Below are 18,820 nucleotides of genomic sequence, written 5' to 3' on the forward strand. Positions count from 1 at the left end.
ACATAAAAATTGTTCTTGTCACAACAAGAATCAAACTCAGGTCTTTCCTAGCTGAAGGGCACAATGTCACATTGCTTTTCTAATTGTGCTACAGAGATGCATAACATTGCTAAGCAATCTAATATACAGAATTCATAACATTATACTGTTTTTTTTTAAAAAAAACAACAAAACAAATTACTACTAATAACCTCTAAATACTGTCTGAAAATAAATAACCAAAACTGCAGGCTTGATTGTATTCTCTCAGCCTGTTAAGATCACACAAACAAAGTTCATACAAGTATTTATTTTCTGAATAAATTATTACACTGATTATATTAATAACATGCCATTTCTATACCATTCCTAAATGCAACAGTTTTCTTATGAATCCAGGACCTTCCCAATAACCCCTGAAAGAATGTTATAAATAAATAATCAATCAATTATAATCACTTTCAGCACAAAAATTAAATATCAATTAAATTTCAATATAAAAACTATCATGCAGTTTTGGCTGGGAGGAAATGCATTTGTCATATATTCTTAAGTGCTTAATAGTTATTAACATGTATAAAGACAATGAAAGTGGCTTTTAAACATGTATGTCCTAGGCACAATTTTAAGTAACCTTATGTCTGCATATAGTTTTAACCAAACATATATGGCCTCTCTCAATGAGTCTTTGACTCCCTGGAGAGCTCAGATAATAATAATAATAATAATATCTTTGATATATGATAGCTATACTAAGTACATGCTTAACTAACTACTTTGTCTAAGGAAAAAGGAAAGAGTTGTTCAAGGGCAACTGTGGACAAAGTTGTCTGAAGAGCTTCAGAAAGATAAGTCTGATTTTTGGTTTAATGTATGGTGACACTTTGTCACCATACATAAAGTGAACAAGGAGAATGGCGTGGACTTTTCTAATATGGTACATTACTGTGAATGTTGTATGAATGTATGGATGAGAGAGGGAGGGAGGGAGGGGGTGATATCTCTGCAGAAAGAATCAAAAAGAGAAGTGAGTGAGTATAGGTATGCAAAGAGTGGCCAATTTTGAACATATAAAAATGGTGCGAGGAATAAGAAAGTGAGAGAACATGAATTATGGTGGGAAAGAAAGTCAGACTAGCAGTGTGACACTGAATGTTAATAACAGTCAGGAAGTGGTGCACGTTAAGAAATGAGTTCGTCAAAAATGGGGTAAGAGATTAATCATATGCAGAGGGATATGGATGAAGACTGGTAGATTTATTATCCTAAGACTGCATGGAGTCACAGACTCATTTAGAAGTCCCTTTTGTCATAAACACAGCTCATCATACCTTGCCTTAAACACATTCAGATTGTCTGCAGACACCACACTCTCATGCAATGCAATCCAATCATTCACAACTCTCCATACAAGAACCTGCTTCTCACTCCCATGCTCTCACACACTCATTATATAGCTTCCAGGGATGACCTCTTGTTCTCTGCCCAAGAAATCCAGGGGACCAGACTTGAGCACAACAATCTAGATGTGGGCATATCAAGGCCTTATATAGAGGAATAACAACTTTCTTATCTGTACTTGTTAGTGTTCTTCAATAGCCAAGTAATCTTATGGGCTACCTTAACAACACCTTAGCAATATGTCCTCTAAACTCTAAGTCTCAGCCTACCACCATCCTTAAATCTCTAGCTTCATCTATTTCCTGGAATGCAGTACAAGCCATGTATCATATTGATGGTAATCTATTTATCCCAAAATGCATAACTTTATATTTCTCCACATTAAACTGACACCCATTATCTCTTGCCCATACTGAAAGCCTATTTAAATTTTCCTGCAAGTTCTCCACATTACCTTCATTAACTATTAATCTACCTAAATTTGCATCATCAGCAAACAACTGAATATTTCCTTTCATGTTATTTCCTATATTATTTATGTATAAATTAAACAGCAATTATCCCAACACTGAACCTTGCAGCATGCCACGTCACCTGTTTTCACCTTGATTCTGCCCTCTCCATATACCACTTTTTGATATCTGTCCAGAAGCCACCCTCTTATCCACTTAACCAGTGTCATATCCATCTTGATTTGTTCTATTTGCACAACTGAGTTCCATGCAATATTCTGTCAAATGCCTTTGCAAAATCAAGCATAATCATCCTGTAGCCATTTCCTTTATCCAACTCAGCTGTTACTCTATTATAAAAGTTAGTAAATTATTAAGGCATGATTGATCCTTCACAAAACCATGTTGACCCTTATACCACGAGGCAAAATAATTCCTCATACAAAGAAATTATTTTGCTTCTTTCCACTTCCTTGGAACTCTACCAGAGCTGAGACTTAAATTAAAGAGCTTAGTCAGACCTGGCAGAACTGGCACTGCCAGTTCCCTTGCACATTCTTGCAAAACCCTAGCTGATATTCTAATCCCACAGCTGCAGGATTGGATGGGATATAAGCTAGGGTCAGCTGTTACACTGAGATTCTACAATATCCTAAGAACTTTTGAGTCTACTTTCACATCTGATAGCTGTTCAACTTTGATTTGTTTCAAAACTTTCTTACACTTGTCTTTTCAATATGAGGTTCAACTTTATCCTCCTCAACACTAAATGGTGATCACTTCCTATTTCAAAATCCTGTGTATACTCTTGTGTCCTGAACCAGTAAGAAAACATCACTGTTTTCCTGAGCAGTTAATTAACCTGGGATGTTACAATTTTGCATCATGTGATCACTCTCTCACTTACTAATTTCTAGGTTGCCTGAACCCATACTCACCTGCATCCCCCTAAACATTCTAGTTTCCTTGACATTGTATTTCCAAAATCACTGAACAACACTTTCCTCAAGACTCCTGACACCAAATCCATTTAGATGCAAGCCAGTCAAGTTATATAAATCCATCAAACTCACTCCACAAATCCACAAACTCCACACCATTCCTACTGCATAATTTGTGCAATGACTCATTCAAGATCATAGCTCTCCATCTCAGCTTGCCTCTATTATACTGTGGCAAAAAGCTCACAACTTTTACTTTCTCACTCTTTTTTTTTTTTTTTGCTTGCTCTAGCAACTCTTATGTCTTCTTGCATACCACACTTGTCACCTGCTAAATCATTCGTACCAGCCAAAATAAGCATCTCTTTCACTTTACTCTCTGCATCCTTACTGCATCACTGACATCCTTTATCTTAGCTCCAGGAAAACACGATTTCATCACACTCTCCTCCAGGACTCCTTGTACCAATGAATCACCATATAAAATCCGATTCTTATTTTCATGCTTTCACTCTTTCATGCTTTACTTTCTCTTCCCTTTCTTTTGCTTCTGTGCCATACCATCTACCAGGTATTTCTCCAACCACTCGATCTCACGTTTTGTTCTGTGATGAATTCCAAGTACGTGTGTTATCTTTTCTGTTGCTATCTGGTCACTCACTTCATTTTTCACTGCATCATTCACACAGTTACTCATACTGCTTGCAACATTAACTATGCAAATCACATTATCAGACATTTTGTCTTTCAACTCATGCTATCATTCTTCTCACTCTCTTTGCACTTATGACATTCACTCATGAAACTCTTTTGACAAACATGTTCCCCAGTTACATTCCCTCTCCAAAAATCTTTCATTCTGTGAAAGCAATTCAAACATGCTGCAGCAAATATAATCATGAATGCTAAAATTGCCCGCCATTGTTTTGTGCATCAGCACCATGATGCACAATACCGTGAACAATAAAGCAAATATTAAACCTTTAAAAATCAAAAAATTAAGCATACTACTCTTGCTAGATTCAACTGACATTTATTTAGGTGAATCAGTAATAAACACACTCATGGTAAAGAATAATAAATAACATATTCCAACTTGCTTACTAGAATTTGATTTGAAATTGAGTTATATTCTTTTAGTTTATTAGTCGACCATAAATATTAAAAGATCTACACAATTGTCAACAAGTTTCACCAGAATAGTTGGTGAAACTTGTTGACAATTGTATGGATCTTTTAATATTTATGGCTGACTAATAAACCAAAAGATTATAACTCAATTTCAATGTTACGTGACCAAATAATTTAACAACATAGAATTTGATTTGTCATATTTGACATATAAACAAGACAATACAGCATTTTAATTATTTTTATCTCTCTCAATAATGGCAGGGAGAAGGAAAAAAGAAAAAATTACTCTGGCCAAAAACAACAGTGCTAACAATAGCTAGGAATGGTGAATACCAGTAAGTAAGGAATACAACCCTGTGTAATATTTCAGATACAACTAATCAATTAAGTTATATTTTCATGATTTGATATTTTAAAAGAATTACCGAAGCATAAAATTCCAGTATAATACTGGCATTACGTCTTTCTTCATCAAGTACATCAGCCGACGTTCTTTACTTTGATCTACAGGAAATGTTTCCACAGGATTTAATTGGTAATCAAATTCTGCCATAATACATTTTCCATTGCCAGTCACTAATGGACAAGATGTGTAGCCATGATACTGAAAATAAAGAAAAGATACTTACAATTCACTTAACCACTTCATTTTCACATAAAAGAATCTGATTTTATCATAACAAAATACTTTTCAAATTCAGTTGAAAGTTTAATTGTGTTTTCTTCATCAAAAGTTCAAACAGTGAAATGTTACAAAGGTGTTTTCCTTATTACAGATAAACATTATCTGTAAAAAATGTTGCAAAACTCAGTCAAAATAATCAGATACCATTAAATAAAAATAAATAAATAAATAAAAATTAACAAGATAAATTTATATTGTGAGCATATATATATATATATATATATATTTCAAAAAATAGATTTAATGACTCCAAGACCGAGATAACATATAAAGATTTTAATGATAAATACTACTAGTTTCGGCATATAGCAGCCTTCTTCAGGTATTTATAAAGGAAAGGAATACTAATAAACATTGAATTATTTAAATAAACAAACTGGAAATTACAGGTACAAATTGCCTCACATAATCGATACATAAAAACGTTGTATTTTTCAAGTTGTTCCAACTGGCGTGCCATTGTTTGTTGCAATTGTGCGTGCAAGTTCACGTGAACGCCAATATTGAATAACTGCAGCATGGCTATCTGGGATGTTATAACTTAAATTATTATTTAAGTGGACCGGGTTCAGTAGGATTTCCCGTGATTCTACGATTTTTCTTTCAAACTCATCTTCACAGCGAAAAATATTTTCTGATCTATTCCAGCATACAGAGTGGCTTTGTTGGTCATCATTAGGATTATTTGAAAAAAGAACATGACTGGATAAAGCAGTTGCATGAGATCCAGTCATGTTCTTTTTTCAAATAATCCTAATGATGACCAACAAAGCCACTCTGTATGCTGGAATAGATCAGAAAATATTTTTCGCTGTGAAGATGAGTTTGAAAGAAAAATCGTAGAATCACGGGAAATCCTACTGAACCCGGTCCACTTAAATAATAATTTAAGTTATAACATCCCAGATAGCCATGCTGCAGTTATTCAATATTGGCGTTCACGTGAACTTGCACGCACAATTGCAACAAACAATGGCACGCCAGTTGGAACAACTTGAAAAATACAACGTTTTTATGTATCGATTATGTGAGGCAATTTGTACCTGTAATTTCCAGTTTGTTTATTTAAATAATTCAATGTTTATTAGTATTCCTTTCCTTTATAAATACCTGAAGAAGGCTGCTATATGCCGAAACTAGTAGTATTTATCATTAAAATCTTTATATGTTATCTCGGTCTTGGAGTCATTAAATCTATTTTTTGAAATGTATAACAACCGAGTAAAAACTAATCGCCACATATATATATATATATATTTTTTTTTTTTTTTTTTTTTTTTTTTTTTTTGACCAATAAATTTAATGATAAATTATGCCAAGTTTCACCAACTGGGCTGTTTTGGCTTCTTAAGGGTATACAAATGGTAAAGACAACTCAAAGTAGCTAGTACATAGAAGAAACATAAAAAAAACAAAATTAAAAAGACGCATAACATCATATGCATGGAGCGTGTGTTTCATTAGTTATTGTTATGTATGCACGCTCTGTAGTTAGCAGCGAAATTAAATTCTGCCAAGCTTAGCGATCTTATTAGGGTTTTCCACATGTCAAGCAGGATCATTCCTTGATTTCTGTTCAGGCTGCTTTCAGAACGAAGAACCACTGTGGATTCTTTGAAATTGCGATACCGAAAATTTTCTTCTAGATGAGGCATGGAACTTTTGTCCCATTCAATGATGTGACTTGTGTTGAAGAAGTGGAGGGCTAATCTAGAACTATTTATTCTGTTGTTTTTAACATCTCCTACATGTTCCTTTTTTTTCTTATTTCAAGACTTCTTGATGTCTGATCTATGTAGTTTAGACCACAAGAGCAAGGGATGTTGTATACTCCAGCATATTTGAAGAAGGCATTGCTATCTTTTGGTGACCTTAATATGTTTCAGATCATCTTGATCGGTTTGAAAATTACTCTAATTTCAAAAGGTTTGAAGAATGCTACAATCTTTTTTGACACTGTTCCTGCATAAGGGATGGCAATGGCAATTGAGGATTTATATTGAGTCTTGGCAGATTGTTGTTGTGTGGGGTTGCTATGAAGAATGTTTTTTAAATAAATTTCTTGGATAGCCATTGTTTACCAGGGTCTGTGATATACGAGTTCATTCGTCCTGGAGGTCTTTTTCTTCTGATATGATGCTGGTGGCTCTATTTTTGAGCATGTGTATGATGCTAAGTTTTCGAGAAAAGAAGTTATCAACATTTTATACAATCTGTATTCTCAAGATACTGCTAACCTCTTCAATTATTGCCTCAAATCAAACTTCTTTAAATGGAATGGCACTATCTATGAACAACCAACTGGCTTGGCTATGGGCAGTCCCCTATCTCCCCCCGTGTGCAGATCTATTCATGGAGAAACTAGAAAATGACATCCTTTCCGAATTAGACCCTAAGCCATTAGTATGGTGGAAGTATGCTGATGACGTTTTTATAATTTGCAGAAACACTAAAATAGCTTTTTAACTTTCTAACAAACATAAATTCCTTCCATCAGAAAATCAAATTCACCTTGGAACTTAAGAAGGATAGAACTACCATTTTTAGATACCCTAATCAAAAAATAAGCAGATGGACATATCAGCCTTAAAGTCTACCGTAAACCAACCCATACTGGACGTTATCTTCACTTCTCATCTACTCACCACATTTCTCAAAAATTTAGCATCATACACATGCTCAAAAAATACAGCCACCAGCATCATATCAGAAGAAAAAGGCCTCCAGGATGAATTTATTCATATATCACAAACAATGGCTATCCAAGAAATTTAATTAAAAAAGATTCTTCACAGCAACTCCACACAACAACAATCTGCCAAGACTCAATATAAATCCTCTATTGCCATCCCTTATGCAGGAACAGTGTCAAAAAAAATGCAACATTCTTCAAACCTTTTGAAATTAGAGTAATTTTCAAACTGATCAAGATGGTTCAAAACATATTAAGGTCATCAAAAGACAGCAATGCCTCCTTCAAATATGCTGGAGTATACAACATCTCTTGCTCTTGTGGTCTAAACTACATAGGTCAGACATCAAGTCTTGAAATAAGAAAAAAAGAACACGTAGGGGATGTTAAAAGCAACAAAATTAGATAGTTCCGGATTAACCCTCCACTTCTTCAACACAAGCTACACCACTGAATGGGATAAAAGTTCCATGCCTTATCTAGAAGAAAATTTCTGTTGTCGCAATTTCAAAGAAGCCACAGTGGTTCTCCATTCTGATAGCAGCCTAAACAGAAATCAAGGAGTGATCCTGCCTGACATATGGAAAACCCTAATAAGATTGCTAAGCTTGCCAGAATTTAATTTTGCTGCAGATTACAGAGCGTGCACACATAACAATAACTAATAAAACACATGCTCCATGCGTATGATGTTATGCATCTTTTTAATTTTGTTTTATTTTATACATTTGTTCTATGTACTAGCAACTTTGAGTTGCCTTTGCCGTTTGTATACCCTGAATAAGCCAAACAGCCCAGTTGGTGAAACTTGTTGGCATAAATTATCATTAAATTTATTGGTCAAAAAAAAAAAAAAGAAAAAAAAAGTGTAATCTTATTCTAAATGAATAAATTTATATTCTTATTCCTCCAACACCCTCTTTAAACCTTAAATAGATGTGCAACTGTAATGCAGTGTTAGCATATTCACTGTTTGTTATATATTCACACCTCACAACATGAATTTATTTAGCATAATTATATACCTGAACATTTTATATAATGAAAAGGCTTTTCTTTTTTTATACCATTATTTAAAAAATAGTTATCTTGCAAAGATAAGATGGAAATTGGATCATATGACAGATATTACATCATGAAAAGTGAGTCTAGCACCATAGCAAATGGTGCTAGACTCACCTACTTTGACTACTCATCAAGACTACTATCTTGATGTTATAAATTATCCATAAACAACAATTCACCCTTCATTATGAATAAATGAAAGAAAATACAAACCATACTTTTTAGTTTTGTTGAACAGTGCAAAACTGAAGGCAAAGATAAGTGTTAAAAACACTAGAAAAAAGGTTCTGATTATGTTTTTACTTGATCACACAACAAATAAGATATGCTTTCCAAAAGAAATGGCTCAAAGAATTCAAGTGGTTGTGTAATAAAGACAAAGCTGTATTTTGTAATATATGTCAAAAATATCTGTAGCTACTGACTGAGTAGATTATTACAAGTTTTCAAGGATCTTTCAAGGACTGAGTTTTGGAGAGACATAATTTCTCTCCAAAAACTCAAGAGTCACAGAGTATTTTGATACATTAGAAAGTGAAACAAGCAAGTTATTCTTCAACATTTCACTCTCTGGAAGACCTGTAATTATTTAGTAGACACCAGAACATATGGAGCAAATAACATGGGAAGAAACAATGGACTAATGGCAAAATTAAAGAGAGATATGCTGGACCGTATATCTACACAGGGTACTGCCATAATTTGAAACTGTTTTTTAAATTAGATTAAAGATTCCCTTTGTTGCTGACACAGTGATAAAAAAAAAGTATCTTTTTTATCAGAATTCATGAAAATGACTGAAAGAATCATCAAAAGTAGTAGCTACATTCGAACAAAAATCTTCAAGTTCAAATATTTACATTCAGTAAGATAGAGTGGAAGTTCTAACTGCACTTGTTAACAACATCTCTCCAGTGGTAATGCATTTGGAGGAAATATGCAATGAAGAGAGACATAATGGTGTTTCAACATCAAAAAGCTTGGTAAAGAAAATGATGACATACTCCATTGCAATAAGAATCAATTTTTTAATATATAGCTCAATTAGAAGAACGACGGTACATTGTGCCCTTCGATTGGAATAGGCCTAAGTTCAATTCTCGTCGTGATGGGAGGAATCTTTATGTGGACTTTTTCAATCTAAGGTGAGTTAACCAATCTCATGCAGTGGTAGCAGGGTTTTTCATCCTGCATACAGACAAATCGGCCCTTCATAACACATGCCAATTTACAGACAAAAAAATACTAGTTGTGGTGGTGGGAGGTAGATGGTATTGATTGGTAGTAGAGGTTAAGTGTAGTGGTTGAGACAGTTGTATAGTAGGTGTCCTCCCGCGATGAGTCTTCAGACTCCTTGGAGGTGTCACGAATAATAATAATAATAATAATTAATTCAAGCAAATGCCACTGATTTTTCAAACAGAAACCTGCTATACAGTCAAATTTCCATGTGGACAGTACCTTAAAGAAGCTCTACATTTTATGAGGAAATTTTTAGGTAACAAAAGTCTAAGTGAATACAATAGTATTCTACTGCATAGTTATCCACATGCTGAATGAACAAATGAAAGAATGTTGTATTTGATAAAAAGATTTGGAAAATGAATCAGAAATTGTTTAAGCTGTCTCAGTATTTGATACATTTACCTGGCCTGAAAATCTAGAAGATTTTTGGAAAGAAGAAATTAAGATTTTGCAAGGTTTCAGCAAATATTTTGATAAATGAAGAAACAGTTTCAAATTACAAGTTTTTAGGAAGCATTTAAACATGCAAGATATTTTTAAAAGAATAATGAGTAATAAGAATGAGTTTACATTTCTCTCAAAACTACTTGAAACTGGTCATGAGTACAGCAAGTAATATTTCATCTTACAGAATGAGATTTTAGTCAAACAAATCTAAGAAAAGGGGAGGTTACACTCGTGAATGAACTCATTTTTTGAATGATTCACTAATAATAATATGAATTTCTCTTCTCTTCAAGACTTTATTTCAAATAATAGTAGATTGGTGGTATTTTGCAAACCAAGAAAAGATATACAGGCATAAAGAAGCCTTTATGTAAATGAATTAAGTATTTGTAGTATACACTTTAATCATATGTAAAGGAAAGGATTTCTATATAATTATGTGTAAGCTGTAATAAGGATTACAGAATGTATTACTTTGACTTCCCTAAGTTTTTAAAACATTATCTATAAAAAAATTTATATAATTAAGATTGATATAAATCTTAATTTAAGATTTTTAAGATTTAAGTTATATTACTAGAGCCCTGTTTATTAATAAATATATAATCCACTCTAATATATATAAATTAATATAGATATCATTTATTTATATATATTTTAAAGCCTCCTTCTGACATTTTAAATAACGTCTGCTGAATCAAAGGGCTTTTTTTTTTTTTTTTTTTTTTTTTTTTTTCATAATCTGTGAAATCTACACCCTTCGGGCATCATGAAGAGGGCAATATGCATGTGTGTGCACCAGTATGAGGATTGTAAGTAGAATCACTGGAGCAAAGATAAGTTTTATTTTATGGAATATTTTAGAAAATTTGTATGCATTTTCCCCAAAATTTATTTATTAGTAATACTGACTGAATGTGAAGTAATTATCGAGGTTGTTAGTAGATTCTGTAGCGAATTTTGTGTAATACAGTTAACAAAAGGCAAAATGACAGAACTAGAACAACCAGTAACTCAGCATAAAAACTGAGAGTGGTGACGTGCATTTTTCTAAGAGGATTTGTTGTCAGGAGCATAATAATGTATGCATGGGTGAATGGGACAAATATGTTTATTGAGAGACTAAACAAGAGAAGCATGAGAGAGAGAGTGCAGATCTGCAGAAAGTGATATTTTAATGAACTGTGGTGATAGTTAAATGAAAGTGGAGAATGATACTTGAAGGATATTAGATGAAAGTAAATGATGGATGTAAGACTGAAAATTATATTAACCAGAAGAGTAAGTGAGTGACTATGAGTGCAGAAATTAAAATTGTAAATACAGAAATGACTGAAAAAGCAAAAGTGAAAATGACTACAGGAAAAGAAGAAAGTCCGGCTGATAAAACAAAAGCAGGAATGATTTCTGAAATGCAAGAATTGAAGAATGAAATGATTAAGATGAGAAATGAGATGTATAGTAGATATGAATGGAAGAGTGCAAAAGAATAAAATAAAAGATAGTGGAGATATTTTATATAGTGGTGGCCCACCCAATTTTCCTGTCAAATTTGCACTCCTGTTCTTACAATCTTATACTTCGGTCTCACCTAGTCTGCTCTCCCACTTGTTTACATCTCTGACTTCTGTTAATACTACCTTATTTGCATCATTTATTACACTTCCAACAGCAACTTTTCCAGATAACTCATCAAAACCAGTCCATCACAGTTATACAACTCCATTCACCCCTCAAACTCATCCAGCACCTTCACAAACTATATTGTTTTCTCTTCACACATTTCTACTAACATACCATCATGATCATTGCTCTCTCCCTCTCAAGTCATCATTATCATACTTTGGCAATGTATAGATCCTATAGTGCATCTATTAACCACCTTACCGGCCATTATGGATCAAATACGCATCCTCATATGCTTCATATCCATCATATATTTCAATGTAATATCAAAAGTATTACAATTTTAATATGCACTTTGTATCCATGATAAACTTCACGTTTATAGATGTCTTGGCTGGTGGCATGGTTAAACATATATTTAATTATTTTAGTGAGGTAAAGTTCAGTGCTTAATAAAAGAGCTTGGATGTAAGTGGAGGTGAATGTCACTGATGTTAGAATTGAGTCTGCAGATATTGGTAGTCAATCTGGAAGTTTTTTTTTTTTTAAATATAATTTTATTTTGTTGGATTACTCCAGCCATCTGAAATATCTTTTTCTATATTTCAGAGATGACTCTAGCTACTTTTACCATTATTTTGCTTTTGTTTTACATTTTTCTCTTTGCATTCACTCAGAGCACATGCTGACTTACTTGCTAGAAGCTCTTAATATGCTTCCTTCATTTCTCAAGTCCACCATGAAGTTCTAATTTTTAGAACTATGAAGTTAGATACCTCTCTGGCTCAATGTTTTCTTCAGTGTCTGCATGGTTTGTTGGTTCTTGTTTTCAATGTTTAAACAGACAATGAGTTTATTACATTTCCAGTGCCACATCCATTATGCTTATTTTACTTGTTTAATAAAGACATAATACTCAACATACATTCTCACCATATGCCTGGTGATTTCACACAGTGTTTATAAGAAAATGCTTATACTTTGACTATTTCTAGCAATGATTTTCAAGTAATATCTACATTTTCCACTAAATCACAATCCATAAACCATAATCATAATTCATAACTCCTCCGTCTTTCAAACATAGCTCAGTCATTAACAATGATATACTTTGATTAGAAAATAAAGAGAAGCATGTAAGATACAAGATTTCATATGAGTAAGTTCAGTCTCATTATAGAGGTGGGAGGTGTTTATGGTATCAGAAGCTGACATTTTTCATCTGTAATGCAGGCAAACTGGCCACAGAATACAATTACTATGTCTACAGTATCTATGCTGTAGACTATGTCTACTGCATAGATAGTGTAGACTATGAGATTAATTAGGTTTATATAAATCTGAGTTCGTCAAGATGGAGCATTGAGTCAAAATGATCCATCAAAGCATATTGTTAGATTCTGAATGAGGACTCTTTCAAGAAAAGAATCATTCATTCAGGATTTAACTAAAACACAATACTAAGTAAGAAAATACTTGGTATTTTCTTACTTAGTATTGTTAGCAAAGTAAGCATATTATACGAGAGAGAACATGTTGCATTTTCTTTAGAAAATGAAAAAAATAGAAAAAAATTTGCATGTCTAAACATAAATATATTGTTTAAAGCATTAATGTTAAATTGTGCTCTATACAAGAATATCTAAGTGCTAACAAAAGTCCAAAGGTTGCTAGATGACCACCACCTATGACGTAAAACACAAAGCAGAGGCGTTCGTGGAAAGCGAACGGAATTTGCGTTCTGCGAAAAGAGCGCTCGATGAGGAGCAGAAGTAGACGCCACTTCGTAAGAGCGAATAAGAAGGCGGCATGGATAAGATTCGAAGGTGGAAATAGGGCGCTATGAAGGAGGATAAAAGCGAGTTCACACGTGTTTGAGACCCCTCTTTTTTTTTTGCCTGTTCCTGTTTCTCGTGTGGACCAGCGATGCTGATAACTGGAAGGAAGCTTGACGACGACGAGCTGCAACCTTTTTCCCATTGCTGACTGATGTGAGTGGGACAAGGCAATATGCAAAATGACAGCAGTTCTCAAAATTCAGGCCATCAGTAAAGGTTTTACTGATGTGAGACAGCAAAGGATTCCCTTTGATGGTGGTCGAGCTAACGACAGCAACCCATGAGATGAGTGTGTGTCCAGCAAAGAAAAATACCCAATTCGTGACGAGCACGTGACTTCCGCATGGCAGCAACCTACTGTAGCAGAAAGGTATCCCCCTCACAAAAGACGGACGAAAGAATCATGACATCATCACGTCAAATATTTACCTATGTAATAATTAGCTTTAGATGGAAGAAGGAACGAGACTTTGACTAGGAGAAAAGAGAACTTTATAGTGACCATATGCAATGACTTATTGACTGTATTGGACTGGTAGTCTGAGAACTTAAGATTATGTGGTTCCTAATCTAATGCGAAGGAGTCAAATGACAAAAAATTTAGTTTAGAAATTGAACATATGTTTTGTGCTATGTGTGAATTTAATTTACCCATGGAATGTGAATAGCATACTTGTCAGTTTGAGAATTTTTTATTTGCTTAACTAGTGATTTAGTAATGATATAAATGATTTGCCTTTGACATGTTAAACTTAATTGTAATCTGCTTGATCATTTAATAAACAAGCTTTACTATGCAAGCCTGAGTTTTGTCTGAGCATGAGACTGATTTTAAAACTCATAAAACTACGTATCTATGTACGAGGGGAATATAAAGGAAGCTAAGAGCATTTACAAGAATTTTCTGTCCTAAAACTCTGACTGGCGCAGCTAAACAAACAAATATCGTCAGAGTTCGAAAAGGGAAACGGCCCCCAGAGAGATAGTTTAGAGATTTATTCTTAGTTGGCACAGGAGAAATAATAGTAGTGAATTTATAGGAAACCAATGACGTTAACAATATCAATGAAGATATACATTTTTCATTTCGATAATTGCTTTTTTAACTTCTTGAGTCCACCATGAAGTTCTAATTTTTATATCCTTGCAGTTAGATGCTCTCTCTGGCTGAATCAATGTTTTCTTTCAGTATCCATTCCATAAACTAATTCCAAATAAACTAATAAAGGCCCTTCATTAGTATTTTTCGAATGATCTGCCTCGGTCTCCATAAGAGAACCATGTCCTTCACTATTTTCTTTTTTCACTTCTTCAAATAACTTTTATATCTTCTCTCACACAATATTTTTTACCTATCAAGTCATTAGTACCCACTAAAAAACATTCTTTCACCACACCTCCTTACATCCTGATAGCTAACTAATAATAATTTTTCACAAGGGAAACAAGATTTAATCACACGCTCATTAAGTACTCCTCTTACCATAGAATCACATTAAAAAAAAATTGCTCCTTACTGTCCTTCTCTTGCTTTGTCATACATTCCTCTTTCTTATCTCACACATCTCTGGTTTCTTCCTCTTATCAGCTCTACCTGTTTCTGCAATCATTCCATCTCACACTTTTTCCTATGAAGGACTCAACTTCAGTATACTGTTACTTTCATGAGGTCCTCTTCGTTCTCTAGACTTTCAATCACTGCTCTTTCATCAACAATCTCTCCAGCATGTGTGTAGTGAAGTGGAGAAGTGCCATGAGTCCTTGGACTTCTTGGAGGTGTTAAATAATAATAATAACATTTTCCTGCATTTTGTCAATATTTTCCACTCCACTATCACATTTTAAGTAAGTCTCCACACAACTAAAATGCACTTTCAAAACCTTCCCTACATATCTGATTACCAGACTTGCTTTCTTTCCACAAATCTTTCATAACAAATGCATTTCATAACTTAAAAATACCATAATCAAAAACTATGCAGTGACAAAAAAGTTCATTTATCACACACACACACAACACACACACACACATATATAAATATATAAATATTCATATATCATCATCATCATCATTATTATTATTATTATCTGAGACCTCCAGGGAGTCAAGGACTCATTGAGAGAGGCTATAAGTCACACAAACCAGCTATCATACCTCTCCTTATATTCATTCACACTAGATGCACTCACTATCCCTCTTCTTCTTCTTCTTCAAACTTTTGGTTCTGTTCACTGTTGGATGAAGGTCTCCCCTCCATGACTTTCCAGACCACTCTGTTTTCTGCCTCTCCCATCCATCTCATTCCTGCAATTTGTTCCAGTTCATCCCTCTACCTTCTTCTCGATCTTCCTCTTTGTCTTGCTCCATCCATTGGTCTCCACTCTGTTGTCCATCTCCTGTCACTGCATCTGGCAATATGGCCAGCCCATCTCCACTTAGCCTGTTTAATGTATTTTACAATATCCATGACACCTGTTTGAGATATTATCCAGGTATTTGTCTTCCTATCTCTTAATGTTATTTTTAGTATACTTCTCTCCATGCGACGTTGTGTTGTTCACAGCTTTTTTGTTTAGGGTTTCTGTTAAAGTCCATGTTTCTCCTCCGTATGTTAGGACAGGAAGTATGCACTGGTCGAAAGCTTTCCTTTTTAGACTCATAGGGATGTCACTTCTGAATATGTCTTTCATTTTCCAATAAGCCATCCATCCAAGGTGAATTCTTCGTTCAATCTCTTTACTTTGGCAATCCTCGAAGGATAACAATTGGCCCAAATATACATATGAAGTAACTTGTTCTATTTCATGGTTTTCAACTTTGACAGTTCTATGGTTTATGTATTTATTCATCATTATTTTTGTTTTTTCTCTATTTATTTTTAATCCAATTATTCTGGAGGCTTCATTTAGCTGATTAGTCTTTCTTCCAGATCTTTAAGATTATCTGCTATTATCTTCTGCAAATTTCAGATGATGCAGCCTTTCTCCATTTATATTTATTCCTTTTGTTTCCCAATCAAGGCTTCTAAAGGACGTCCTCTAGTACAGCTGTAAATAATTTGGGAGATATTGTGTCACCTTGCCAGACGCCTTTTATATTGGGAACTTTTCACTATTTTTATATAATTTAATTATAGAAGTTGCATTATTGAAAACATGTTTTAGTGTTTCAATATATGGTTTCTCAGTTCCTTGGGTTTCAAGTGCTTTTAATGTTGCAGATGTTTTAACTGAATCAAATGCTTTTTCGTAGTCTATATAGGCCAGACATAAGGGTTTATTGTATTCAATTGATTTTTCAATGAACTGTCTTAATGTGCGAATATGGTCGAAAGTATTGCAATTCTTTCTAAATCAAGCTTGTTCACAGTATTGCATTTCTCTAGTTTAGATTTTCTTCTATTATTTATAAATTTTTTGAAGACTTTATATATGGTGGGGAGTAGACTTATAGGTCTGTAGTTTTTAATTTCTTCCTTATTGCCCTTTTTCAAAAATATGAGAAGTGAATTGTTCCAATTTTTCAGAATTTTTCTCTGTTTTAGGCATTTATTAAAAGAGTTAAAAAAGAGCATAAAAGTTAAAGAATATAAAAAAGCTGACTAATAAATTAAACATTAGTCAGCTGTTTGATGACAGGGATTCCTCCCAGTTTTAAGAAGTCTACTATAATTCCATCTTCTCCTGGGGCCTTTCCATTCTTCATTTCTCACAGTGCCATTTCTACTCACTCACTGCTCTCTGGGAGAAAAATCTAGCTCTTACCCCTTTCTTGACTGTGAACAAACTTAACTTCCATGGATGCCTTTCCCCCCCCCTCCATGTTCTCTCTCTCTCCACCTTCCATATAATGAAAAAATTTCATCAGTTGAAATCCTATAACACCCATTCAAAAGTTTATAGACCTCTATCATATCACTCTTCATTCTCCTGTTAATAAGGGTCTGCAATCCACATACATACTTACAATCGTCCTCATAATCTAAATCACATAATCCATATATAATTTTTGTAACTCTTTTTTATCCCCTTGGAACCCAGGAGACCAAATCTGTAAGTAAGTCTGATTTATAAGACAGTATTATATTGTGCAAAATATATGATGTATTACTGCTTAAGCATTAGTATTATTTATATACTTATAAACTGCATCTTAAAATTAGTCATTTGTTAAACTCAGATAAAATATTAAGTAGTTATTTGTAAAAAAATATCATCATCAATTTCCTGATATGCACCCTCAAGAAGTGTTCAGGCTACTATGGCAATAATACATGATTAAGTTTACATTATTATTAATCTTTTATAAATAATAATGTAAAGTTAATCATGTAGTAAAAAAATGTGTATGTATATATATATATTTTAAAGAATAAATTTTAAATGACTTTAAACCGAGATAAAATATTAAATTTTAACGATACAACTAGTTTCAGTCTTATACAGCCTTCTTCAGGTATCTGCTAAAGGTAGAACACAGTAATAAAAATTTAAGTTACAAAAAACTAAGAATTACAGACAAAAAATGCAATATATAATTGACACAAAAACGTTGTATGTTTCACGTCATTCTATCTAACGTGCTATTGTTTGTTGTATGCGTGCTTGCAGGTTCTCATGAGTGCCAGTATTGATCAATTGCAGTATGGCCATCAGGGATGTTATAACTCAAATTGCTGTTCAAATGTTCAGGATTAAGGAGGATTTCTCTGGACTCTACGATTTTCCTTTCAAACTGATCACTACAGCGAAAAATGTTTTCAGATTTATCCCAGCAAACTGAGTGACTCTGTAGATCGTCATGAGGGTTATTAGAGAAAAGAACATGACTGGATAGCGCAGATGCATATGATATTTTATAGGAGATGTCTCTCTTATGCTCCTCAATATGCAGTTCAACAGATTTGTTAGTCTGTCCAAAATAAGGAATATTACAGTCACACTATTATATATATATATATATATATATATATATATATATATATATAAAAAATGGCAATGATTTCTCATGCAAGTAAAGTCTTACTTAAGATCATTCAGAAAAGACTGGAACCATTCATGAAGAGAGAAATGCCAGATGAACAGGCAGGATTTCGAAAAAGGCAGAGAAACAAAAGATCAAATCGCCAATGTGAGATGGATAATAGAAAGAACACAGGAATATCACAAGAATGTCTACCTTTGTTTCCTTGACTATAGCAAGGCTTTTGACTCTGTAGATCATGTGAAACTGTGGAATGTGTTAGGAACAATGGGAGTCCCAGAGCATTTCATTATCCTTCTGAGGAATCTTTATCATGAACAAGAAGCTACTG

General features: G+C 33.7%; 1 protein-coding gene across 3 annotated transcripts in view; it reads right to left on the reverse strand.

Annotated features, from left to right (window-relative positions):
* Positions 1-273: 273 nt before the first annotated feature.
* The window catches only part of Sqor (Sulfide quinone oxidoreductase), a 124,480-nt gene continuing 105,933 nt past the window's right edge, over positions 274-18,820 (reverse strand). For all 3 annotated transcript variants that reach the window (XM_090413140.1, XM_090413141.1, XM_090413139.1), the window contains exons 9-10: positions 4,333-4,511; positions 274-395 (exon numbers count right to left, since the gene is read on the reverse strand). In XM_090413140.1, the coding sequence (XP_090269266.1) occupies positions 338-395; positions 4,333-4,511 (237 nt within the window). In that variant the 3' untranslated portion in view covers positions 274-337. The remainder of the gene's footprint in view (positions 396-4,332; positions 4,512-18,820) is intronic.

The sequence above is a fragment of the Typopeltis vanoorti genome, chromosome 23 (assembly GCF_054136105.1).
Source record: "Typopeltis vanoorti isolate ZY-2024b chromosome 23, IOZ_Tvanoo_1.0, whole genome shotgun sequence".
NCBI classification, from domain to species: Eukaryota; Metazoa; Arthropoda; class Arachnida; order Uropygi; family Thelyphonidae; genus Typopeltis; species Typopeltis vanoorti.